Genomic DNA, 26,416 nt, shown 5'->3' with positions numbered 1-26,416 from the left:
CTTGCCCTGCCATTCCCTCTGTTGCCCTGCTATCACCCCACATCACAGGGCCGGTGGCAGGGAAGCTTTCCCCACCATCCTGCTCTGTCCCCTCCATCCCCACTGTCATGGCAGCGTGCCACCACCGCCACCTCCTAGCCACCTCCTAGCTGTAATGCTCTTGGAGCACTCTGATTCGTTGTTGTAGTAACCAACCAGAGTGCTCCAAGAGCGTTAGGGACAGATGGACAGATTAATTAAGTCCCTTATTATATTAGAATTTGGGGCTAATGAAGCTGCATTTGTATGATGACTGGGAAAGGGATCCAGTCAAAATGTAAATTACAGCTCTGTGGTTACAAAGAGTAGAAATGAAACTCATTGGCACTTCCATTGAAAACCCTTTTTTCATAGGTCTATAAATTGCTTGTAAAAATCTGCTGTGGGCTATAAACTGAACATTGCCCCATAGGATGTATCCAGATAAGTGCAGCCATGTAGTATGTGGCACCGCAGACACGTCTGCATTGTCACATACTGTACATTCAGGTGTTCTCCACACTGCAAGGTAGCATTAGGGGGGTGTGAGTGTTTGACCCCAGGAGATCTTGGGTCAAAAAAACATGTGGGAAAAAAAAAAAGGGGGACGGCATACGTGAGGACAGTATACACTGCCCAGAATCAGATCCTGGCTAGCTAGAGCCATACTCCAGCTGCCGGCCAGGCTCGGAGCAGTAGGGTTGTCACTGCTGCAGCCCTAAGAAGCCCCCAGTGCCACAGGTAAGGCTGCTGGGGTCAGCCCACAGCCTTCCCTATTTGACCTAGGGTAACCTGCCATATGCCAGAGTGTGTGTGGCAGAGGCATTTCTTGGGGACAAGGAGTGATGGCACAAGTTGTGCCACTGCTTCTTGTCCCTGGAGAAAGAAATGTCGACGCTCATGTGGATGCAGCCATACAGTCCCCCACTGGCTCTGTAATTACAATGATAATGCACATCATCCTACCCATGGCTGTCAAATACTACAGTCTTGATAGTACTCTGATTTTGGGGTTTGGTAAAATTCTCCAAGACTTGCACTAGTCCAAGCTCAACTTCATCAGAACTAATAGAGGTGGGAACATTAGATTGTCACTAAAAGTACTGCCATGCCCATTGCTAGACCAGGACTGGAAAGCTGTCTTTTATTTCTCTGTGTCAATATGTCATGCATTAGAGAATGTTAATCCTTTCTCCCCAGTTTGTTCATGCATAAATAAGAGAAAATGGGGGGAGAAGCCAGAGATAGGGTGGCATTTTTTTGTAGCAGAATGGAGCCTGGAGAAAGAGAGAGAAAATTGCTAGAAGACAAGGAGTCCAGGAGAAAAGTTGGGAAAAAATCTCTTAATTTTAATTGGTATAGCAACTGTCCAGTCAAAAAGGAAAGAAAAACACTACCCACAGTATGCCAAACCATTGAATATTTTTACAATACCAGTAAAAAATGTAGATGGAAATACTCATGGACAGAATGAAATTCTGGCAGGCAGCCTAAAAATGGCTATGGAATTGGCTAGTAGGGATTTCAAGAATGTATTCTAATTGAGTGAGTTTAAACAATCTTGCTTTGCAAAGACCTGGTCCTTCATTACTCTTTTCCTCTTTTTTCTTTTTGGTATCATTATACTTAGTATCCTACCATAGTCCACAAGCTTACTACTGCAGTAGAGGCTTTTCCAATGGCCTGTGTCTAAAAACACATAACATAACAAAGGCCTTCTCCTGAATGATACCCTTAATTACTAGAAGAAATTATAATAAAGACAGGGTATAAATCACGTCAGCAATTGGATATACGTGAGTTTCCTCAAAGATATACACGAAAGCTGCAAAATTGGAGAGAGTTGTAGATTACAGTAAGACAGAATGTCCTCTCAACTAAGGACACACGATGCAATACATATCAAACACTGCAACTGCTTACATACCACAAAATAATTAATTCCTTGTAAGTCTTACTGTGCTCCTAAATATAGCAAGCATACCAGGCAAGACAGCATTATTCAAAAAAGTCTGCCCTGGCACCTTCCCAAGTAATCCCAAGTAAGGGATAGCCTGCTGGGAACTATCCCAGAATTAGAGCAGTGACCAAATCGTGACCCCTGTTTCATGAAGGCCATCCCTCCGGCCTCCAATTCACTTCTCCCTCCACATTGGTTCATCCAGCACTCAGGATATGCCACACATACCAGAAAGGTAGTAGCTGCCATGGGAAGCTGCTCTATATTGGTATATAGGTATCCAGAGAAGGGAGCAAGAGGCTGTTTTGTGTTGTCTGTTGCTGGGCTATTAGACAAGAAGGATGTTCTGCTAATCCGTCACCTATATCTGAGGATCCTCATATTAGAAACTCTCATAAACCATATCTAATGTCCCACTTGAATTATATGGTCTGAGGAATGATAAATAAATAAATAAAGTGCCATAAGAAAGAGATATGAAGAAAATGCTAATCTTTAGTGGCAATTCTTAATGAGCGTGGTAGTTCTATGCCAGGTAAGAGAAAGCTTGGGTACTTTAAAGGGATCATCACTTAATCACATTTAAAGCTTGCCATGGTTTCTGACTCTTGCTGGTGTGATTCTTTAACAAAGGTTACAGACTGGAAAATGGAATTTTTAGAGGTTTTCACTATGGTAGTTTAGGGTATAATTTTATTAATTTTCATATTGTTGTTCACCTCTTTTTGAATAAAGAAATTGCAGCATTATTGTTAGGAAATTCCAGACATGTACTGTTAGCAGAGTCTGTGGGTTATAATAAGCTTGGCTTTTTTTTTTTCTTTTCTGGATTGGATACATCAGAGTCTTTTAGTTCAAGTGGACCTCAGGTTTGTTTCTGGATATATAAGCATAAAAATATCAGACTTAGATTAATGGAATGGTCCATGGTGAAATGACATGAGCAAAACTCCCTCTTTTTGCCTATGTTATAACACTGTCTCTAATAGGTTTTTACTTTGGTTCAAAACCACATGAATCCTCCACCTATTTTTACTCTTGTAACATCAATTAAGCAGTAATGATTGAAGTGTAGAGCATTTCCTTAGCTTTTAATGACAGGCATGAAGAACAGCTGAGGAAATACCCTGGGCTGCGGTGGTAATTACCATTAAATGATGGAAGTGAAAAATCACAGAGTAGGAATATAAAAGCTGATGCAAGATAGGTTTTCATTTTGTGTGTAGAATATTCCTAAAAATCTCATTGCTTCATACATGATTTAATTGTTTGAATCATGAATTTCCGCTCAGTTTATAATGCATGGATCAAATTAGTGAGAATGGTGCTATAAATAGTAAACTGCGCAGCTGATTTTCTTTTGGTGGCAGAGGGGGGAAGCACAGTAATTAAAGCGATACTTTAATTTTCTATTGACAGATAAGACAAAGAGTTTTCCTTGAGCCATTTACATGTCATCAGCAGACTGGGACAGACTGCAGTACCATACACCAGAATTGCTGCTCAGTGATTGTCAACACAACTTCCTTATAGCCACAGCCTACCTGAGTTGCTGTTAAATGTACTTTTCTCATTGCTTACACATTGTAAAGCAGTATGTTTCAAGTCCCATTATTCCAGACCATACCTGAGTTCCTGTCATGCCATTCTAAATTCTCCATTTGTAGTGCAAGACAGTGAGCTACCACTCCTTACACTACTAAGTGAGCAGTTGCAGGGATGAGGGAAAACAAAGCCACCTTTTTATACTGGTGTATGGTTTTTTTGGTAGATGATAGTGATATTTATAGCACAGAAATATGATTAAAAGAAACAAATATTTTGTTCAAACGGAAAGTTTAAATTACAGGTGCCACTCTAAACTTGACTGTTGAATGGGATGTTACATCATCTGATAGATTAGCAGCACAACCCCAGGTAGAAAAAAAATGATGTAGAAAGGAAAAAGAGATGGTAGGTTTACACCATAAATACTGTTGTGACTACATCTTGCACAGACTACCGCTTGTTCTTCAGTGTTGTGCATGGTTAAACAATCACTGTCAGGACCATCTTTTCCACTGAGGTTTTTCTGTATCAACATTGAACCATGTTTTAAGTTCAGAATCAAGAGACCTCCGCAGTTTAGGCCATTTAGTCACTATGTAATTTAGTCACATTTTTATAATAATGGTACAAGTCATGCAAGTAAGCACAGAAATTGCACAAGTTTAAAGAAAAGTTAGTGATAATACTGTTAGTTATCTATATCATATCATATCATGTATCATATCAGCTGCTTCTATCTGTTGACTGATTTAAGAGAATCAGCATGAACTCCTCTCTATAGCTAAATCTCAAAAGTCTCAATATCCATAACATACCCAGGCTTAAAGCCTGACTGAAAAGTGTGAACAAAGTCAAGATCTTCATGTTATGCACGCACTGATTTGCAATACAGTCTCCATAACAGTATGTTTAAAGGTTAGTGACAGGTTGATGGCTGATAGACATTTCATGGATGGGACCTAATTTCTTAAGTATGCTTTAACTGCTGCTCATTGGACAGCTCCCTACTCTGTCAAGAAAAATCACTGTGTTTCTCAGCTGCTAATGTTACGAGCTCTGGAAGAGATGCATCCATCTTTTAAATTATTCTTCAATTTTATCTGAAACTGGCAGCAAACCAAAAAACTTTGCTTCCCGTTTCCAACTAGCATCTCCTAACACTGAAATTTTATTGGTCTAAATCGAATCTACAAGGTAAATAGAAAATACGCAAAGAGAAATCCTCAACTCTGAATAAAAGTGAAAGTAACCCAGATCCACTGGAAAATCTTCTACATGGAAGAGTACTGTCAGTTAAATCTGTGGCTGAGCAATGTAGCAAAGGACTGCAGAAGTGAAGCAGAAAATCTCCAGAAAATATGTATGTCAACTTAACCATAGGGACTTAGACCACAGTTTCCACAACCAGCATGATACCGTAACCACTCTTTCGCAAGCTATCTACATTCCTGGGTTACCTTTAAGGATGTTGCTAAAGATGGGGATATTTTATAGCGATATCATTGCTAAAGACACACACAGCCAAGTATCGTAACCTGCAGGCAGCCAGCGACAGCGCAGCATTCTACCTTCGAGGTCTCTGGAGCCCCACCAAATCTATGCTTTGAAGATGGAACAATGGACAATTTCTTACCCTAACCCAAATGAGAACAAATGTGAGCCCTAACCTGTGCCTGGGAAATTAAGTGTCAACTATGGCAAGAATGACCAACTAAATATTCAAGCTAAACCTAATTTAGAACGCTCTAAATGTATGCAATATGTTAACATCTATATTTTATATGTAAGACATAATTTATTTATAGTGTTATCAATCAGTCAAATTGTAGATGTTCTTTGCATTTTTGTTCACCATTTTTGGCCTTATGTTGTGGACAGGACAGCCTCTCATAGGTTAGTGGGAAACAAATTATCTCATAATGAAGACCTTGCTTAATGCTTATCACAAATGTAGAGCAAAATAAAAAGATGTCCACATTTTTTCCCTCCCCGCTGACAATTCACTGAACACATTTATTTCTTAGGAGCCTTAAAAAAAATATTCCCTGTTAAATAAACAAATGTAGGTTTCTATGGTACTCTGCAAAATTCAGCCTTTGTTTCATTATAAATGCCACATAATTATATTGGAAATGTGAAAAAGCCATCAGTGGGAAATCAAATGCTTGTTACAAGATGGGTATTATTATTTTCATAGCTAGCCTGGTAAGCAGCAATTCACAATAGTGATCGATGCTGTGCTTCACATGAAGCTTAATGACGAGGCTCATTATAAAAAAAAATACTCAAGTGCAATTATGTTTTAAAAGCTGGGGTGGGATTTAAAAGCTTGGGGGGAGTTGATCCTTATGCCACTTATAGTAGTGTAATTCCATGGTCTCTGGTGCAGTTCATCCTGAAACGAGTGCGATCAGAACAGTATTAATGCAAGCAATTTCTTTAAAAAATACTTATTTTCTTTCTAATTTTTTTTAAAGAAATGCAAAATATCTCTTTTTGAATTACAGCATGTCATGGAAATAATTTAAATGGCACAATTAGTTAGTAAATGGGACAGTCAGTTAAAGAAATTGCATTCTCTTACCCGAGTCCTACTTTTACACTTTTTGCAATAGGTCACATTGACCCCCACTAGTTTACAATATATTTATTGCTAGTGTAGGCTAAAGTACAGTGAGAAAAAGGCATAGATAAGGTTTTTTTATTTTTTTTAACCCCAGTTTTTTCCAAACCTTTCTGACAAGCTCTGACTACCATAGAATCTGGATGTCTCACAACATATTCAAAAGAAAATAGATTATCTAGCTTTAAACCCATGGCAACTCTGATGGCTTTCATACCTAATAAATCACCTATGCCTCCCTCAATCTGAGAGATTACTTCCTTCTGAGTCTCACTGCTTCTTCCTAAGACAAAGTTAGGCTCGAATGATGTAGGTGAGAATCCTTTCTTAGCTAACTAACGTAAGGCTGGTCACACAAGAATTTTGAAGCAGGGGAAAGATCTAAGAATTGGCCAACAGCTTACATTACATTAGCCAAAAAGGGTTAATACACATAATGATTTGTTTCTTCTGGCAATACCAACAAAATAATTAGTATCAGGATGCATTCCATGGAAAACAGTTATAGGAGCCATAAAACCCACACTCCTTTTTGGCAGGTATAAGAATTATATAAATGCATACCAAAAACCCACACAAGTTATCGGCTTATGATCATAGAGGTTGTATACTATTTTTGAACAGTAAAAGAAAAACAAAATTCATACTACAGCTCTAGAATATCAGTGAGTCTCTATGCTAGTGCTGAAACAGGCCCGTTGCGGACAGGTAGAGATGTTCTCCTTCATGCAAGCATCCGTTATATTGTATTTTGGGCCCTATACAACAGACCAGCCTTTTGGGACTTTTAAGAGCCAGTGACAGGTGAAAGGAACTAATGTAAAGCTGCTATTTTGTTTCAGATAAGCTAGGCAGTCAAGACCTGGTGTATTTCTCTTATGGCTTGACTGATTCAATGTCATTAAAGTATTGGGTGATTATGTTAATAGCATATATTTTAATTTTCCTAGTGAATCATATAATAGAGTTGTGGAAGCAAGGATGGTTTGAGGACATTAGCTTAAAGAATTTCCTTAGAACTAATACCTGCACATCAACACGTATCTAACAGACATTTCAGCCAAACGTGGTGGTATTACTGACTGGCTGGGATTATTCGGGGGGGGGGAAGATACCTCATGCTACAGAACCATCCTTCTTTCCTTATACACTGTGCTCTCCTGTGTGAGAGTGGAGTTCATTACAATAGAAAGTATTCCTGCCGTGCTTTCAGACTGGTGTTTGCCTACAAGATTCAGTAGCAAGTAACAAGAGTAAGTAGTATTTGCAATACTTCTCACAAATTAGAGGTAGGTTATAGTAATGCAGTTTACTGTGCATGTAATCCCAGCGTTTATTTTGTATTCCACTATATCTTTCTGGTTTATGCTTGAATCCTGTTTACTACTCACGGCTTGCTGGTGTGTTCACTTTCAAATATAGGTACTTTGGATCAAAATTAGACTACAAATGATACCATATAGTCCAAGTAAGAACCATTTGTTCTTCTGTTAAATGTGCTTAAACATTAAAAGGATCAGTTATATCTACTTGAATAACCTACTTTGGGGAAAAGACAGATGAAAAACTGTAGAACAGTGATTTTCAACCAGGGCGCCATGGCACCCTTGTGTGCTTTGAGACCCTTTCAAGGGCGCTCTGAGGTGCCACACAATATTGGCACTGTTAGGTGTGCAAACATGATTCATAACATAAACCCAGAGATTTCAAATAAGAATTCATAGTGGTAAAAATATTCTGACCTGTTGTGGTCTTTCTGAGTTCTTTTCAACAAAAGAACTGCTCTATTATTTTTCTGTAGTCAAACAAGTGAAAACTTAGAGTTGGCCTTTCTCTGAGGGGTGCCTTGAGCATAAAAAAAATGAGGACCACTGCTGTAGAGGTTGTTAAGTGTTAACATTGCTACTATATTCCGTGGGGTTAGAAAAGTCAACATAGTTCATTAATAGCAAAAGACAACACTCTTAGAACAAGGCATGTATTAATGGAAATTATGCACACTGTTGATAGCAGAATATACATTTTATCAGGAACAATTTCTTAGTTTTTATTGCAGCTGAACCTATAAAACAATGGGAAAACCACAGCATTATCATTAAACAGACCAACTTTCCTAAGCTTTCTTATCCAATGCACATTCTCTATTTCAAGTCTCTATTCTAAAGCCTAGTAAAAATAGATTCAGTGTGTTCTTCATACAGACCCCAAACCCTGAAACACATTATCAGTCTGTATTCAGGCACAACTCTGGCTATGTTATTGAGACTTTTTCCTGGTTCAGTTAAGGTTTTAGCCCTAATCCTGCTGACAAATCTTCCGTGCAGAGATGTGGTTAGCTGTGTAAATTTGAAGTCAGGGAGAAGGTAGGATGCAGTGGGCGCATCTACACATTATTAAGGTGAAGCAATAAACCCAAGTGCTTATCATGCCAGAGTTTATTGCTCCCGGGCACTGTGCTTGTGTGTGCCCGGGACTGCTGGGTCAGAGCAGAGCAGAGAGCTGGTTCAGAGCAGGTCCAGCTGGCAGCAGATCCCGGGGGTCACTGCCAGCCCAAGGCTCCTCCAACCCAGTTCAACGTGCCATGGAGGGGCTGGCTGGGGCATGAGGGTGCTCCAGTGCAGGGCTAGCCGGCAGGCAGCTGCCACAATGAAGCACCCTCATGCCCCAGCCAGCTGGTTCGGTGTGTAAATGTGTGCTGCTGTGGACTAAAAAACTCTGCAGTGGGATAGTACTTGTATTTACAAGTACCACCCTGCTGCAGAGTTAATTAATTTGCTCTAGCCTTATAGCCCTGCGCATGTAGACATGAGACATTTACTGCACAAGTCTATTCCGCAGTAAACATCTCATGTAGACGCACTCAGTGTCACCTTAGAAACTAACAGGTTCAGAAAAGCCTGAGTTCTCATACGCAACAACCTACCTTGGCAGATACTTCAGCAGATGGATTTAGTTACACATTTGTAATTCATGTATGTCAAATGGGGCTGCTCATATGTGTAACCATTCAAAATATTATTAAAAAAATGGTCAGAGTAAAAATCTTCAGGGTTGGCTCAGATTCGACTTCTGGTGCTAGCTTTCCCCCTCTCATTGCATGACATTTCTCTCACCCATATGACTTTTTTTTTTTAACATCTAAAAAGGTTTTTTTCTTCTCTGCACAAATATATTTACTTTTCCCTTTAAAACTACATATTACTTTCCACACCAACAAAATACAATTTTGAAAATTAGAGAGGATGTAAAAAGAACCACCCAAGAGATTACATTTTTTCTAAAACCTTATTATTCTAAACCCAACACTGTAGAACAACTTCCTTAATCTGTAGCAATCTCTACTAAATTTTCAAAGACAACAGAAAAGAATTACAAGCCAAACAGAAAAAAAAAGAAGCATGCACAGACACTTACTAGTTTCTGTAGCTATGATAGTTATGTTGTGCCACATGTTTGTTTCTCTGTCGAGTGGGGTTGCCAAAGTTATTTTTCCATCTTCTGCATTAATGTTGAATTGTCTCTCAAGGTCAGTGTGTCGATCAATGGAAAACCTACAAAATGGACATCCCTGTAATCTATTCAAATACATTGATATGAGCTATACACACTGTACGAGAATTTAAGTAATCCTTTGAGAACTGCAGTTTGATAGCCAAATGGATTGAGGAGCATAATAATTTATAAGACAAAATGACTAACTGAAACTCAAGAAACTTCATAATTATTGTCCAAGGAGTAATTAGCTGTATACTCCACATGAAGGTCATAAACTGCCATCAGGTTCAATAGGTAGCATCTTTAAAATCCACTGCTGATGAAGAGTTAATTAGACAATCCATCACATTTATCAGACAGCTTATGTACTACTTCAGAGCAACTGCAGATAATTTTAGGACCAATACATTCAGCCAAAAAAAAAAAGCTGGGCTTCTCGGTTATTTTAAAAAGTATGAAGTAACATTCTATTACTAATAAATTTCACTTTTAATGAAGCATGAAATATTAACCAAGCATATCACTCACTTAGGTTTCAAGCAATTCTATGGACAAGAGGTAGTTAATGAATCAATGGTTACCAGTAAAACACTTCAAAAACATGGGGATTGACCATTTTATGGATTGACAGCATTGGTTTCTAACAAAACAACTTTGATCTAACAAGTAGTCAGAGCTTCCAAATGAGAACAGGTAAATTATGCAGCCTAAATACAGCCAGCTTGACTAACAAGAAAGAGCTGAAGTAAATTGCTCCAACAGTGCATTAAGCAGAATGATGATTTAGGGCTCAGCACAAGATCTCCAGGAAAGCTTTTATGTCGGTCCATTTTCATACAACTGTTTTATTAATGTATTACTTGTTAAAAGAAACTAAACTGGAAAATTAAGCCTTCCAATTTTTGATGGATAAGGTACAAAAAAGAGAATTTATCACAAACTACTGATACGGTACAACAGCCATTGGCTTCAAGGGGTTTTACTGAATCCTAACCATGGATTTATATAAGCGACCAAAATGACTTTTGTGCCTAAGTATTAAAACGCAGAACAGCATGCACTGACTGTTCTGCATCTGTTCTGCATTATACCTAGATATAATGGCATAAGTGAGGAGAGAGTGCCTGAATGGATTCTATTATGTGGTTATAGTCAAATATATGACTAAAAAAGATGGTTTCTCAATACATATTTGTTTCTTGCCAGCACTCTGCACCAGATCTGCTTAGGTCAGTGACAAAAGCCCAAATGTATTTTACTGTAGTCACCATAGTATACTTAGTAGAAAATCAGAAATTCTATTGTGCTTCATGTATCATCATCAACTTCAAATAAAAGTCCAATTTCAGGGCCTTCATATGTTGTGATGATGGCCTGTAAGCAACTGATTAAATATAACTCAAACTCCTTCCTGGTGTGATTCCATTAATTTCAATGGACATGCACCAAGAAGAAATTTGACCTACCTCCACCCAAGCCCTGGGAGATGATTCTTAAATCTCAGTTATTTTAACAATCTTTTTTTCCCTGTATTTGGATATTTTATTAATAACTGGAACTAGAGAAATGCCACGATATTACTGCAAAGCTGCCAGGTTTGGAAAAATGTGAGTTCTTTCAAAATTTTCATTTAGATCAACTGTGTTCTTGGTCTTAAAAATAAAGGTTAGTAATGCAAACACATCTTTATGAAGATCAAAGTTAGGGAAGAGCACAATAATGTTTGACCAGAAGGATATATGATACTTGATTTGCCACATGTATATGATGTTTTATCTATCAGTAGAATTGGAGTAATTAAAGAGGTGCATAAAAGGATCCAAGGCCAAAGTTTCAAATTGAGATACTTAAAGCTAGGCATAGACATTTATATTTGGGCTTCCAAGGTGAGATGAGCTCTGGTCTCATTGATTTTAACAGTATTCAGCATTGTTCAAAATCAGAGCTACTGGTCACTGTCTAAACACAGTTGCAGGTATCTGTCTTTAGGCAACTACATTTGAAAACCTATCCTTCTCTTTTATTTATGTCTGTATTGTTCCCAGTCAAAATACCAGGGGTCCTATTGCCTTCAATGTAGGCTAGCATTTCACTCCAGATATCAGAAGTGGATGTCAGGTTTGGTTTTAGTAAAATCTTGACAATTATGAATTTATCTTCCAGTGTCTTAGACTTGTTTGTAGTCTATCCATAGAAACTGTTACGCTACAAATTTTAACTTCAAACTCTTCAGCAATTAAATACTCATGCCCACAAACTAACAAGCGTTACCCCTCCATAATATTTATATATTATTATATCTTTAATATGTGCAGGCTTAATATAAAGCTCATTGAGAAAAATGCACTTTTTTCCATTTGGATCAGGTTCCTTTGTATGGTTTCATTCATGTTCTTCTACTCTCAGTATATTTTTTAATGCTATAAAACTGAAAATTTAACATCAGAAACTTTATTGTATTGACTTTCAGCCTACTGATATTTATTCACAAAGCAAAAATGCATTAAAAATAAAGCATTCTTTAACACATAGTACATGGGTTTACAAGGCTGCAAAGAGGTAAAACCTTCTCCTGACTATAAACTGATAAATATCTTGTACCAAGTAAAAAAATAAAATCTGTAGTATCATAAACTTGGGGAAACTAATAGCATATTTGCAGCTTCCTTATCATAATAATGATATTATAGCTCTTTTTAATGGGAAAGAATTGTCGAATATATAAGCAAAGCATAAAATGTACGTTTCTATAAAAATGGAGAAGAATATCTAGGGAAATATTATCCTTTGAAATTCTTGTAGTAACAATGCAGGTTATTTGGACTTTTTAGTTAGTTTATGTCACGGCGTTCTAAAGAAAATAGCGTGATCTTAAATTTCTTTAGCTGAAGATTCTTTGTCCGACTCTCATTGTTCTCATATTTTTACCTGGGTATATATCCCCAAATTAACTTGAACTGTTCCTGATTTGCACCAGAGTAAATGAGAAGAGAATATGTCCTTCTGTGTTGAAACCCTTCCTTTGCTGCTCCTACTGAGATCTAAATCACAATACCATTGCTGTAAATCACCATATCTCAGCAATGCCAGGCAGACAGGGCATGTTACTTGGTGACTGAGATAAACAGCTGCACCTTAGGAAGACAGAAAATATTGTATCTAGGTTTTTAGGGCCTGCTGTGAATTAATAAAATGATCCACTGCTGCCAAAGAAGAAATCTCTCCAGATATGAATTGGGGGAAACGTGCCACAATGGAGCTTACTTCGCCCACAGAGAGACACTGAAGGGCAATGATAATTTCTGAATTTATAGGAGGGCAGGGATAGTATAAAAACTGAAAATTATTACCCATGCTTTTTCCTATGCATTTGGAGCAAGCTTTGGCCAACATAAATTATTACACCAAAGAAACAGAAAAGAAACAGAAAGTAGATGTAAAGTAACAACAGCAATACAAAATGAACAGCCTGGAATAAATCAGAGCAGGTTTGTGGAGGATCATAAAATGCTAATGACACTGATTGGAAATGTTTAACTGTGATAAGCCAGATTCTGCTCCTGGGTGGTGGTGTTGGGGCTGGCTGGGGCATAAGGGCACTAAAAGTGCAGAGCCATGTGTCTAGGCAGCTGGCAGAAGTCTGGCCCCCTGGCTGGCTGGGCTGACCAGGCACAATTTATGTCCACAGTCAGCGTCTACAGGTGCATTTAATCACAGTTAATTACCCTGCCATAAGATAGTACTGTCCCAGCATTAATTAGTTTACTGTGGCCTAACGGCATTGCACATGTAGACAATGACACTTTACTCTGCAGCTAATTAGTCTACTCAACTGCATGTGTAAACATAGCCAGTGTGAATAAAATGTTTTAGAAATAAGCCTGCAACAGTAAACTATGAATTTAAGAACACTGCTAGAATTAGGTAAACTGCAGATTAGAGCATGTTTAAAACAGTCTGCCAAATCTGGAGATACTTTACATCAGCAGAGTTAACAAATGAACTGTTGCTTTTAATCTTCAGGAAGAGAAGAATGGCAAACACGGAGAAAAGAGCAGATTTGCTACCTATGTAAGGTAATACCAGGGTATGAGATGCATTAAGAACACATCTAGATGTATGTTAAAATTGACAAAAATAAAACATGCAAGGAAAAAAACATAAAGGCTTCAACACTTGGGCTTTACATGACTACTTACCTACTTATTACTAGTATCCCTGATTTCTAGAGCTACAGCTGAACTTTGTTCCTTTCTTGACAAAACGCCTTTCAAATTTGATAGGAATATTGCTGTTATGAAGGCTGTAGTTTTGGACCACTAATTTTTGTGCACTAACATTTTGCTCTCCTTTCTAAGACACAATTGCTCAGAACCAGACTGGATTCAAACCAAGTATGTGCAAAAGTGAGGAAGTCCTCTCTGCCTGTCCAAATAGCTGTGATGATGAACGTGCATTTCTGCTGGAGGGACTGGACAGATCAGGGTGCTTTCCAATATTGCTCAAGAAGTTACTAATGGAAAAGGCAGCACTCTACAGGGTGAGAGCCAAGTTGAATGTTATAGAGAGTAAAAATTTGTAGACAAAAGCTCATCTCCTTACAGGGTGGTCCTAATATTGAGAACTCTGAGCAGAGGTCTTTTTTTTTTCTTGTCTTGCTTCAATTAACAGCTAAAATCCCCGGTCAGGGGATTTCAGCTGGGTCAGGAAGTCTGATGGCCTGCATAACTTGTTTTACACAAGATTAGCTGGTTGCACTGCAAGAAAAATCTTTTTTCCCCCCAGAAAATTATATTCTGTACTTTTCTCATTGAGCTAATAAGCCAATACTATGAAAAGAAGTCAAAGTCTATTATTAATTAGTCTGATCATGTAGTGTATACAAGATATTTTTAAAGAAGAAATAAGTTAAATTATACTAATGAATACGGCATTTCTCATTCTAATACATTCAGTTTTGCCCTTTCCTATTTCCTGTGCATCTGAAGCCTCTATACTTTGATTAAAAAATAACATAGCACAGTTCTTCCATTCACTTTGCACAAACAACATTTTCACTTCAAGGAATCTAGTGAAAAGCTGTACCATGAATACAGGATGAATAAAAACGGGTGGAGTTATAGGTTTCATACATGCAGAGGGGGAAAAAAAAACTGTTTAAAATAGATCACAGTTTATGTACTCTTTTGCTGCCTTCTCTTTTCTTTGGTGTTTTTTTTTTTTTATTCTGTAAAATTTTGTCATTCCAAATCAAGGGGCACCCCCTAACCTTTAATTGATTAGACTGGTATTTTCTCACAATATCTTTGCGGGTAATGATAAAAAATATGGAAGATGGGATGGAGTGCACCCTCAGCAAGTCTGCAGATGACACCAAGCTGGGGGGAGTAGTAGATACACTAGAGGGTAGGGCTAGGATTCAGAGTGACCTAGACAAATTGGAGGATTGGGCCAAAAGAAATCTCATGAGGTTCAACAGGGAAAAGTACAATGTCCTGCACTTAGGGCAGAAGAATCCCATGCACTGGTACAGCCTATGGACCGAGTGGCTAAGCAGCAGCTCTGCAGAAAAGGACCTGGGGGTTACAGTGGACAATAAGATGGATATGAGTCAGCAGTGTGCCCTTGTTGCCAAGAAGGCTAATGGCATGCTGCGCTGCATTAGTATGAGTGTTGCCAACAGATCAAGGCAATTATTCCTCTCTGTTCTGTGCTGGTGAGGCCACATCTGAAGTACTATGTCCAGTTTTGGGCCCCACACTACAGAAAAGACGTGGACAAGTTGGAGATAGTCCAGCAGAGAACAATGAAAATGGTTCAGGGCTGGGGCACATGATTTATGAGCAGAGGCTGAGGGAATTGGGTCTAGAGAAGTGAAGACTCAGAGGAGATTTGATAGAAGCCTTTAACTACCTGAAGGGGGCTCCAAAGAGGATGGAGCTGGACTGTTCTCAGTGGTGACAGATGACAAAACAAGGAGCAATGGTCTGAAGTTGCAGCAAGGGAAGTTTAGGTTAGATATTAGGAAAAACTCTCTAACTAGGAGCATGGTGTATCACTGGAACAGGTTACCTACAGAGGTAGTGAAATCTTCATCCCTGGAGGTTTTTAAGGCCTGGCTTGACAAAGCCCTAGCTGGAATGATCTCATTGAGACCAGTCCTGCTTTGAGCAGCGGGTTGAACTAGATGACCTCCTGGACTAGGGACAGAAGATACACATAAACTGGTTTAAGTGATCAGAAACTGCTTTAAGCCTGTAATAGAACAGAAGCTCAGTGCGCATAAACCTGTTTAAAAAATGGCTGAAATTGGTTTAAGATAAACCTGGTTGAATGTAGTATCAGACTTTGCTGATTTCGGTCAAACCAGTTTATGAAATTTCTGTCCCAGATCCCTTCCTGGTTCAAGTTAAATCACACACACCCAACATGCCAGCATGCTTTCCAGCCCTGTACTAAGCTGTGCTGTCTGCTCCAGAGAGCAGGGTTGGCACTGCCACTCTGCTCCCTAACTGGAGCAGTAAGGGCTGGCTGATAAGGAGGTGAGCATGCAAGCCTGGCTGAGGATGCAGCCCAGTCTCCTGCGGGGGGGGGGGGGGGGGAGGGAGGACTGGGTCTGGGGTCTGGAGCCAGGAGATAGGGACAGACAGATAAACTGGTTTAAGTGATCAGAAACTGGTTTAAGCCTGTAACAGAACAGATGTTCAGTGCACATAAACCAGTCTGAAAATGGCTGGAACCAATTTGAGATAAACCTGGTTGAGTGTAGTATCAGACGCAACTGATTTGTGTCAAACCAGTTTATGCAATGGCTGTCCCAGACCCCTTGCTGGTATAAGTTAAACCAGACACAGCCAAAATCCTGGCATGCTCCCTGGGCTTGGCGGGGCTCTCTGCTCCACAGCAGGGCTGGCCCCACTGCCCTGCTCCCTGGCTGCAGCTCTGGCAGTGACTTGCAGGCTGCTCCCTCCCCTGCCCCTCACCACTCTGTGCTAAGCAGGAATTCCCCACTCCCCTCTGCTTTGCTTAGAGGTATCTATGTATTAACTAGCAGACCACATGCTGGCTACAGCCCATGCTGTGACAAAAGCAGAATCTACAGGTAACTGGTAATGTTCCTCTGTTGTTTTCTTAGTAGGGTGATAAACACTGAGTTAGGGGTGATAAAACACTGTTATTAATTCCCTGCTGGGCTAATCGAAGCATCCTGCTGGGGCCTGGCCACACCCCTCCTCAGCTGAGTTCTCTGGATGGGAAGGGAGGGCTCTAAGCCTAGTGGCTCTATCCTAAGCCACTGCAGGCATGTGTCTGCATTTTTGGAATGAAAAGGGAATACCTATCCACCTCCAAATCAGTTCAAGCTTTGGAGGTTAGACTAATCTGCAAATACCTAATCAATTCAGGATCAGGCTTTTTGAATGTCTGTCCCTAGCCAGGGAAGGGGGTTAAACACCCCTTCCCCTGCTCAAATTTACTTCTGGCTACAACTGTGGACTACAAATCCCAGAGGCACCTGGAAGCAGCAGAAGGAAGTGATGAGCAACCTTGCAGAGTCCTACTGCTCTGATTTTGGACTGCAAATCCCAGAAATGTTGGGGGCAGCAGGAAGAGGAAGTGAACGCACAGACAGAAAGCCCTGCTCTAGTGCCCCCCAGCTTGTAGCCTGAGCCACTGCAGGCACCTGGCTGCATGTTCTGAATCAAAGTATATGTCTGTTCACTTCTGTTTCAATTTAATCTGTGCACCTTAGACTAACCTGCAAAGACTGAATCAATTCAGCCTCGGGTTTTTTGACTGTCTGTACTTAGCCGTGAGGTCCCTTCCAACCCTAATTTTCTATGACTCTGTCAAAATTGGTACCAATTAACACCAATTTGGATGTGGCCTATTATTAAGTAATTGTTTATTAAGTAGGAATCTGAACAATTATTAAATATTAACTTTTGGTTACTACTTAACTGAACCAGATTTGAACTGGTAAACTAAAGGTGAAAGACTTTATGTACTAGGGTAAATCTTTCAAACCAGCCAGCCTTATAGGAAATATCATTTCTGACTTGCTCAGGTAATAACTATTTCCTGGTGGTAGCATGAGTTACTGTAATCTTGTTAAACCAGGGATGCAACATAGTGTCTATTAGGTGAATGGGTAGAACACTGTCTCTAAGTTAGTTTCTTTAATGGTGTAAAATATAGTAAAAAAGTATGTGTACATACTAAAGTAATCTAGTCATTATCAACTGACTACTGATAAAAGGGAATATTAGTATAATTACTATGAGGATAGAATGGTTGAGTCCTATTTAGTATGAGCAGACAGATTCTTGATAAATATGCCCTCACTGTAGGGCATCACACTGCAATCTTTAATCTAGTAACACATTTATTGTCATTAAAAACAACTTTGCATAGACAAAGATTTGTGCATTTAGATAAGATCCCCTTCATATATAAACAAAGCAGTCCTTGGCACCAATGTGATGATATCATAAGAAGTGAAGGAAGGTAGAAATTTTGTATAGATGAAAAACAGACAGGAAACCATTTCATTTTATGACATTTGCACAATAAATTTGGTCCAGGTTAAATCAGGTCAAAAATAAAATAAAATAAAATAAAATAAGGAGGCCAAATTCATTTTTGGTATAATTTTCAGTGCTTTCACTGGCACTGCCCAAGAAAGCATTTGGCCAAAGAAACATAAAAGAAATGTTTCTATCTTACTAATTACACAGAATTGCCAACTAGTCGGGATTGTAAATGACAAAGATAGAATACAATTTAAATATAAATGCAGTCAATACAAAACACAGTTGTGTGTCAAGTACTGTATTCAGAAAACAGCTCTGGGATAACATTTTTTACTTATGAAAATGATTTGGAGCATTACATCTAACACAATAAAGCGCTGAAAGACAATGTAATGCTTTCACACAAACAAAACAGAGACAGAGAGTGAGAGCAAACTGCTCTGAACTCTATCATCTATTGTACTGATAACATACTTAGTATTCTGACAGTAGCTTCTTCAATGATAACTTTGAAGCAGCACTACCTTATAGGACTAGAAGACACATCAGGGTCATGAGCAGTCACCTGACCAATCACGGAGTTAATAGCAGCATTTTCATGCACTTCCAGAAGATAAGTAGGTGATGAAAAGACTGGTGGCTCATCAGCATCCTCTACTACAATTTTTACTGTTGCTGTATCTTTGAATGGTCCCCCACTGATGAAGCGAGGATCAATATAAATGTTGGCTGCTTCTACCTTCAGCGTATAGGATTTTTTGGTCTCAAAGTCCAGAGGCTGTTAAGAATGACAAAGATAAATGCCTTTCACTAATGACCACAGAAGCAAGAACAAATGAATATAATGCTGATGGATGAAAGTTATGTGCATTTAAGCACATTCAGTGAGTTTTAATGCAATCACTTTTCTTTCCCTGAGACTCAACCTGTAAATTTTCTAGGCATTTATTGATATCTTTTTATTATCCAGGCTCAGTGAAACTAGACCCCTTTGTTTTATTTTTTCTTTGCATTTCATTAAGAATTCACCAAAAACAAATTTGCACAAATTCTACTGTCACAATTTTACCTTAGATAAATAGTAAAGGGTTATTCGTTCTAACTTGGCCTGCATGTTAATCATGCACTTAATCAGTGTTCTGTGGGGTAGAGATAAGGAAAAATCTTGTACGGGCTCCAGGTGGAGTTACTATTTTATTATTTCCAGAACAGTGTGAGAAATTTAAAAAAACTAGCAATGATTGTTCTTTAGGAAGAAGCAATTTACAGCTAATCATTTGAAAAACATATTTTAATATTACTGCACCTTAAATAACTCTTTGCATCAGTATTTATAGGAATAAATGAGGCAGAGATCTCTCAGGAATTTCATACAACTCCAGCATTTTATATTTCTCTATCTTCTTCTGTTTTCATACAAAGAAACATGGAGCTGATTACTTTATTCCACAAATCAATACAGCAGCTGCAGCAGAATCACCATTGTTTTAAATTTTTACGGGCTGCACATTAAAATGAAAAAGTATGCTGTGGATGTAAAAGAATGAACCATATAGTAAAAAAAGTAAGCCTATGATGCCTTCAAATATCAGAATTTATGACTACATATTTGTGACTTCAAACACATCTGCCTCAGCATATTCACAATATAATTCACTTGTGTCTCACAATGATTCAAATTTCAAAGATGCAAATTGTCAAGCTTTGGAAAGATATTTAGATTTGCATTACAATGTTCGATGGGAAAAAGAAAAGGACAGAAAAACCCTGAATCTGCAATGCAAATACAAACAAGAACACAAAATAGGAACTAGAAAACTCTTCCAGGAAGTCAATGAAAGATTTCAATATATATTCTTACTTTGATTTTTTTGTTGTTGATTTTTTAGCTATGAAACCAGCTCTTATAGGACTTTGTTGTTTCCTTGACAATCTTTAGTGAACATAAGACATTTTTGTTTCTGCATCTACTCAGATATTACTAAACATTTGTATGTATGAATAGATTATTGGAATATAACACCGATGATTGTAAATGAGCATAAACACGAATTGCCAATCACATGTCTGGTAATATTTTTGCAGGGGTGTAGGTTGTAGCTGTGTTGGTCTCAGGACATAGGCAAACAAGGTTCTGAGTGAATCTGATATCTTTTATCTTAAATAAATTCTTAGCGAGCAATCAGGTTTAAAAACCCTTCATCAGGCTTTTAGCACTTTCAAAGGCTTCACAGTAAAGGAGCACCCCAAAGAATTAGTCATGATTAATACCCAGGCAAAATTTACTCTGGATTGTCTAAAAACCTTTGGCAAATGGTACCCTAAAACACTTTCTACTACAAGAGAACCAAGATGCTTATTGCTGAAAAGATGAAGCTGTGAAAAAAACACTATATTAAATGCTTTGTTACAGTGAACATCTAAATGGTATGGGGAGTAGGGTAAAAGTCTAATTGCTTTAGGATGATGCATTTGGATAGGCACCTGGCTGGGGTCATCTGACCCCAGCACTCTTTCCTGCCTAGGCAGGGGGTCGGATCCCATGTTCTGTTGAGGTCCCTTCCAACCCTAGCATCTATGAATCTATAAAACATTTGCCGCACCCAGGCTACAATTATGTGGGTTATTAAACCATGTGATCATAGCCTGGGAGTAGTATAGGCAGCCATTTGCCAGTGGCGGGAGTCGCACAAGCAACATGATGTAGGTTCCTTGAAGTGGGCAGGCTTAAGCCACGGAGGATAATGGGTTCATGTGGGGGTTGGCAGGAGCAGAGGGAGGACAGTGAATCTGAAGTGGGGGTTGTCTGTCCAAGGCGGAGTATATCACGGTGTTTAAAATAGCCTGGTCAGTGTTGCGGGGCCAGGGGAAGGGGAGCAGAAAAAAGCACAACCCGGAGGCTGGGATGAGTGGCTGAGATTCCCAGTCCCAGGGCTGCACTCCAAATCTATGCAGATGTTTGATTGACCAGGTTATCCTGTTCCTGTGCTAAATTAGTTCACCTACTCAGGTAGGTGACCTAGTTAGGTCAATCTAAATATAATGTCTGTATGTATCCTTAGTCTACAAAATAGGCCTATAGTATATAATCCATAACCATAAGTGATACCAGGTAAATGTAACCATATTTTTTCTCCAGTGGAGAAGTATATCTCTAATACAGATGCATACTTTGTTTTATTATACTTTTACTGTGCCAACCCATTCATAAAGAATATAAAAAAAATAGCCTTTATATGGGTCTATCTTCTGACCTCTTTAGTCTAACAATAGCTGCCATAAAGTTGAATATCTGTCTGTGCATTTCTGATTCTTACTTTCCTGTCAGAATGTTACAAGGGAATCCATAATACTTGTAATGATTTAAAAGTAATTGTTTAGGGTACATGTTAGCAGCCACAAAATCTAAAATGCTCAAGACAGTTTAAGAATATTATAATTTATTATCATATTTGGAGCCAGATTTTTCTCCAGCTGCTGGTGATATGCTGTCCCCACTGAAACTACAAGAGGTTTTTTGTTGGCTCTTGTGGGAGCAAGATTTCACCCCAGATGTCCACTTTTCTGCACGCACACAATTGCCTCTTAAGATATGCATGTGCAAAAACAGTACATTTCCTACAGACAGGTATCAAATCTATACAGAAAAGTGTAATACAACTGCAACTTCTCTTTTGTCTTGAGTTTGGGACTCTTATTCATGCGAAGTAGTAGCAGATGTATGAGCAGGTCCAGTGATATCTTTATTCATGGACTGAAGTAGTGATCAACATGAATAAGGGTGGAAACATTAGCTAGATATCAGGGAATTCATTATTGGATATACCGGTGAATTCATTATTGGATAATGGCAGGTTACCATCAATAGCCTGCTAAGCCATCTAAGAAACTTTATGTATTGAACATCTTCAGAAGCGTAAATCCCAACCCTCCTTGAGTATGTGAGATAACAGAACCTTTATAGGTTAGTGTGTGAAGTAAAGGCTGGATATGAGAAACCCAGACAAGGGAATGCAATGCATTATGCAGCTTTGGAAAACAGATCCACAGCTGCCTTCACAGATATCTCCTGGATGGAAATTTTGATAGTATGTCCATGACTAGGAAACTCAGAGATCTATCTACTGCTTTGACTCCTGCATGCTAGATAAAAGAATATTTTGAACCAGAATCTCCAGTGTGCTTTTCCAGTACACAGACCAGTCAGGAAGTCATCTGTATAATAAACAAATACATTTTATGTAGATGCCATTTACCTTTCTCACTCTAATAATGCCATCCTGAGACTGGGAATCTGAAGTGATTTCAAATATATCCATTCCATCCCCTTCAATAATGTCATAAGAGGACTTGGCATTTTCTCCAATATCCAGGTCATTTGCTTTGACCCTTCCCACAGGTTCACCAAGAGCAACGTCTTCCATTACTGAGAAGTGATACAGACCTTACAAATAAGAACAAAAGGCTAAACGTTAAATCTGATACCAGTCCCCTTTACATGTTCTTCATTTTTGTTCATTTCTGTTCATTTCCTCGAAAGTGAACGTTTGGAAGACACAACCCATGCAAACCATATTTTAACAAGTTATTTACTTCAAGCCGCATAATGTGCTCAATACGTATGCTCTGCCTGCTCAGATGACTGAATGCAAAAGTCCTTCTTTTCTCCGACTATATTATCCTGTCTCTGCCTGCAGGAATGTTCAGGATTGCCAAACATAAAATATTAAGCTATTTCAGCACAGAAAGATGCAATATGCAATTCACTGCGAGGCACTTTTAAACTTACCTTGTATTTACAGACTTGGAGCCCATGTTTGATAAAATCCAATTACTAATCTTCAGCCTGCAGCAACCTGATCAGATACATTAAAGATGCCTCTTGTGACTCAAAATCTTCACTGCTCTGTTGACCATAACCCTTGCCTTCTAATATTCTCTGGGCACAATCTAATTGGTCTATATATTTTCTTCTTTGAAGTAGAAAACTCTCTAATTAGGAGAGATCTAGGGAGCTCCTCCCCCCCACAACTCACGTTTCAAGGGAAGCAATAACTACACCGTAGCCAGCATTACTGTATTTACCGTTATGTTAAGGGATAACTTAATCTCATTGGAAAGTACTACCTGTCATGTGTTATCATGAAACTCAGCCGCTGCAGTTCTTGATTTCTTATTTTAATCAGTTACTTCATCACTTCAGATAACTTTATATTCAAATGGGATTTCTTTAAAATATATGGGGGAAAGTCTATTTTCTATTTAAATGACATGCTTTATACCTGAGATTACTAGTTTGTTAAGAAGCAAATCAGAGAACCCATTCTGATGAAATACCTTCCTGGCTTTAGCAATGATCTGGAAGCTAGCAGGTGCATACAAAGTATGTGTGGCCTCCGCCTGCTGAAATCCTTTACAGATGGCCTAATTATTTTAGCTTTGTGGTAATTTGCACTTGCTGTAACTACAGGTAAGGGGTAAAATGTTTCATTGCAGGATGGTTTATTAGTTATACTAGTCAGAAAATACAGCTTAGCAGATGAGCTGGCTACAAACATCCTTTGAAAGGAGGATGGGGACCTCTTCTTTCCTTTCTCTCTCAGTGACAGTTTGTTGCAGCACAGTGTGTGATTAGAGGCCTAATATGCTGCTATTAGTTTATTGAAACCATAATTTTCTGAAGCTGCTTGAATAAATTATTAGTGCATTAACTTCAAAGGCAACATATGAAACTGAGGAAGAAACAAACATGGACAAATGCATTTGAAACCATAAAGCACATGGACACAGATTGCCCTAAAATCAAGTGGGTTCCTTTGTAAACATTTCCTCTTAACCTTAACAGTCAGATTTCTGTAAAGGTATCATTCTCTTTTTTGAAGTCATTAACTTTTGGGCTGCTTTATTATATATAAAACTTACACTTATATAGGGCAGGAAAAGTAACATCTATTTAACCTATAATTTTGTTTTTTCTTTACTGTTTTCCAGGCTGAAGATTACTGAGAAACTATTTATAAATAGCTTGGAACAATGTGTAGTCACTGCAGTCCATCTCCTCCATCACATGGGCTCATCATTTATTTTGTTGGCCCACACTGTGGTCAATTCCCCTAGTCCTGGGTGACTAGAATTTTTTAAGCAGGTTTGGTTTTTCTTTTTCCTTTTTCTTTGTTTTTTTTTTTTGAAGGGGGTTGAAGGAGGAGGAGGAACTATTTACAAAAATAGTTTACTAGACATTGTAAAGAATAGACATTTACTTTTCATGCTGTTTAGTAATCGTTAAAAGTAGAATTATACAGGTGTCTGTTATGACATCAATGTTCAGACTGAGACCAGCCATCCACTCAAAGCTTATTTTAAATCCCCTAACTTTTCCCAACAGTCAGCTGTTCTTCTGAATATAATCTAATGGTAAACTGTTAGGTTAAAAACTTCAATAACTTCTAAAATTCTTCTCAAATGATTTCAAAGAGAGCACCGACGTAGTGAAAGTTCATCTTTTTCATTTCTAAAACCCAGGAGGCTAACACTCTTTCAAATCTAGCCATAAATACACATTTCTGTCCTGCCTGGAAACAATAAAACGATAAAACACGCTGCTTTCTGGGTTCATTACAATTTTATTGTGAAAGCAGCATGTATTACATCTTATGAATTTCTATTTCATTCTGGTGAGGCTCCATTGTAAGTTTGATCCTTTCTTATTTTTCTTTCCAGGCAAACTGCAAACTGTGCTTTAACAATGGTATCCATATAACGAGTGTCAAAGAATTGAGCAACTATTATATAAGGCTAAAGCCATGATTAATCTGTACTATTAGGCAGCATGATTTATGAATAGCCAATTTGAAAAGGGCAGATTGATAATAACATCCAATTACAATATTTAGTAACATGTATTGTTCTTAAGAGAGGGGTCTATATATTTGCAATAAAAAAAATAAACACAAAGGGGAAAAAAAACAACAACCCCTCCTTTCTACATTTTACCAAGTTATTATGTTTTGTAACTGGGCACTATATATTTGTGAATTTTTTGCTGATGGAAGGCACTGGAAATTAGAGTCCTGGAGTTATCACAAGGTTTGAAAGACTGTTTTCTACATTTATTATCTACTTAGCAAGTATGTCCCAGGGACTGATAGCATAGGCTTGCCCATGCTGCCCAATCATTGTCTCTCAAAATCCTGAAGAGATCATATGGTGGTACATTTTAGGAGTGTATAGGGTAAAAGTGCTGTGAAGTCTCTGTACGCATTTAGTCCTTGGAGCCCTGGCTGAGAGTCCCAATAAGGGTGCCAATTAGTACCAGTTGCACTGCTGATTTTCTGATCCAGTTACCTAGCAGGACCTGGAAACACACTTCAACTTATTTCATATCATCATGCAGAAGCCCTTTGACAAAAGGGTACTTCTGATGCAAGTACAAAAGCCAGGTAGCTGGCAAAAGTAGCTCTATAGTTACCGATCTAGATTTACTGTACATTGCACATATCCAAAAGAGATGTCTCTCAACATTATGGTGATAAGGTTCATCTAAAAGCTTCATCTATAAATGTTGGCACCATTAAGGGACTTGTCACCTTACATTGTAAAACATTCATGCACCGACCCATGTAACATAATGCAATGAGAAGTAAGAAAGACAGGCATTTCCTCATGCAACATAATAAGAAAGAAGTAAAATCTTTTGATTGTGCCTACAGTACTTATATGTTACAAACCTCAGCAAGATTAGCTTTTAAAACAACTTTTTCATGTGTAAACCATTACTTTTCCTTATTTCTTTTATCATTCTCAATTCCTTTTTCACTGTTTATAGTGCTTATCTTAAGCTACTGGAGTGGAATTTGCCTCTGTGCAGAGGACTACCATAAGACTTATACACTATTTAAATCCTCAAAATATGGCATAAGTAGAGCTTATGTGATACACAGGCATTTCTATGTGGATGCCTGTAGAAAAAAAATATACAAGATGCATTGTTGACAGTAAAATATTTCCCAACTCCAAAATTGAGAGTCTCACTATCTCAGCCATTTAAACCATCAGAAGAAGCCTGGGAGAAATTGATACATTTACACAGTAGAGGGATACATTTAAACATCCCATTTGAATTCAGCTACTCCAAATACAATCAATCCAGGCATTATGTTCCTATACTTTATTTATTTATTTATCTTTTTACTTTGAAATAGACTACAAAGCATTGCAGAGCAGCTCAGCAGGATGCCAAAT

At 38.4% G+C, this 26,416-nt stretch overlaps 1 protein-coding gene across 3 annotated transcripts in view; it reads right to left on the bottom strand.

Moving 5' to 3' along the window:
• Positions 1–26,416, bottom strand: part of CDH8 (cadherin 8) — a 222,116-nt gene that overhangs the window by 66,021 nt on the left and 129,679 nt on the right. For all 3 annotated transcript variants that reach the window (XM_019488192.2, XM_019488191.2, XM_006270588.4), the window contains 3 exons: positions 22,432–22,619; positions 18,700–18,953; positions 9,564–9,700 (listed from right to left, as the gene is read on the bottom strand). In XM_019488192.2, coding sequence (XP_019343737.1) covers positions 9,564–9,700; positions 18,700–18,953; positions 22,432–22,619 — 579 coding nt within the window. The remainder of the gene's footprint in view (positions 1–9,563; positions 9,701–18,699; positions 18,954–22,431; positions 22,620–26,416) is intronic.

The sequence above is a fragment of the Alligator mississippiensis genome, chromosome 10 (assembly GCF_030867095.1).
Source record: "Alligator mississippiensis isolate rAllMis1 chromosome 10, rAllMis1, whole genome shotgun sequence".
In the NCBI taxonomy this organism is placed as follows: domain Eukaryota; kingdom Metazoa; phylum Chordata; order Crocodylia; family Alligatoridae; genus Alligator; species Alligator mississippiensis.
Note: the sequence above shows the minus strand (reverse complement) of the source record. Positions and strands in the feature narration are given on the sequence as shown.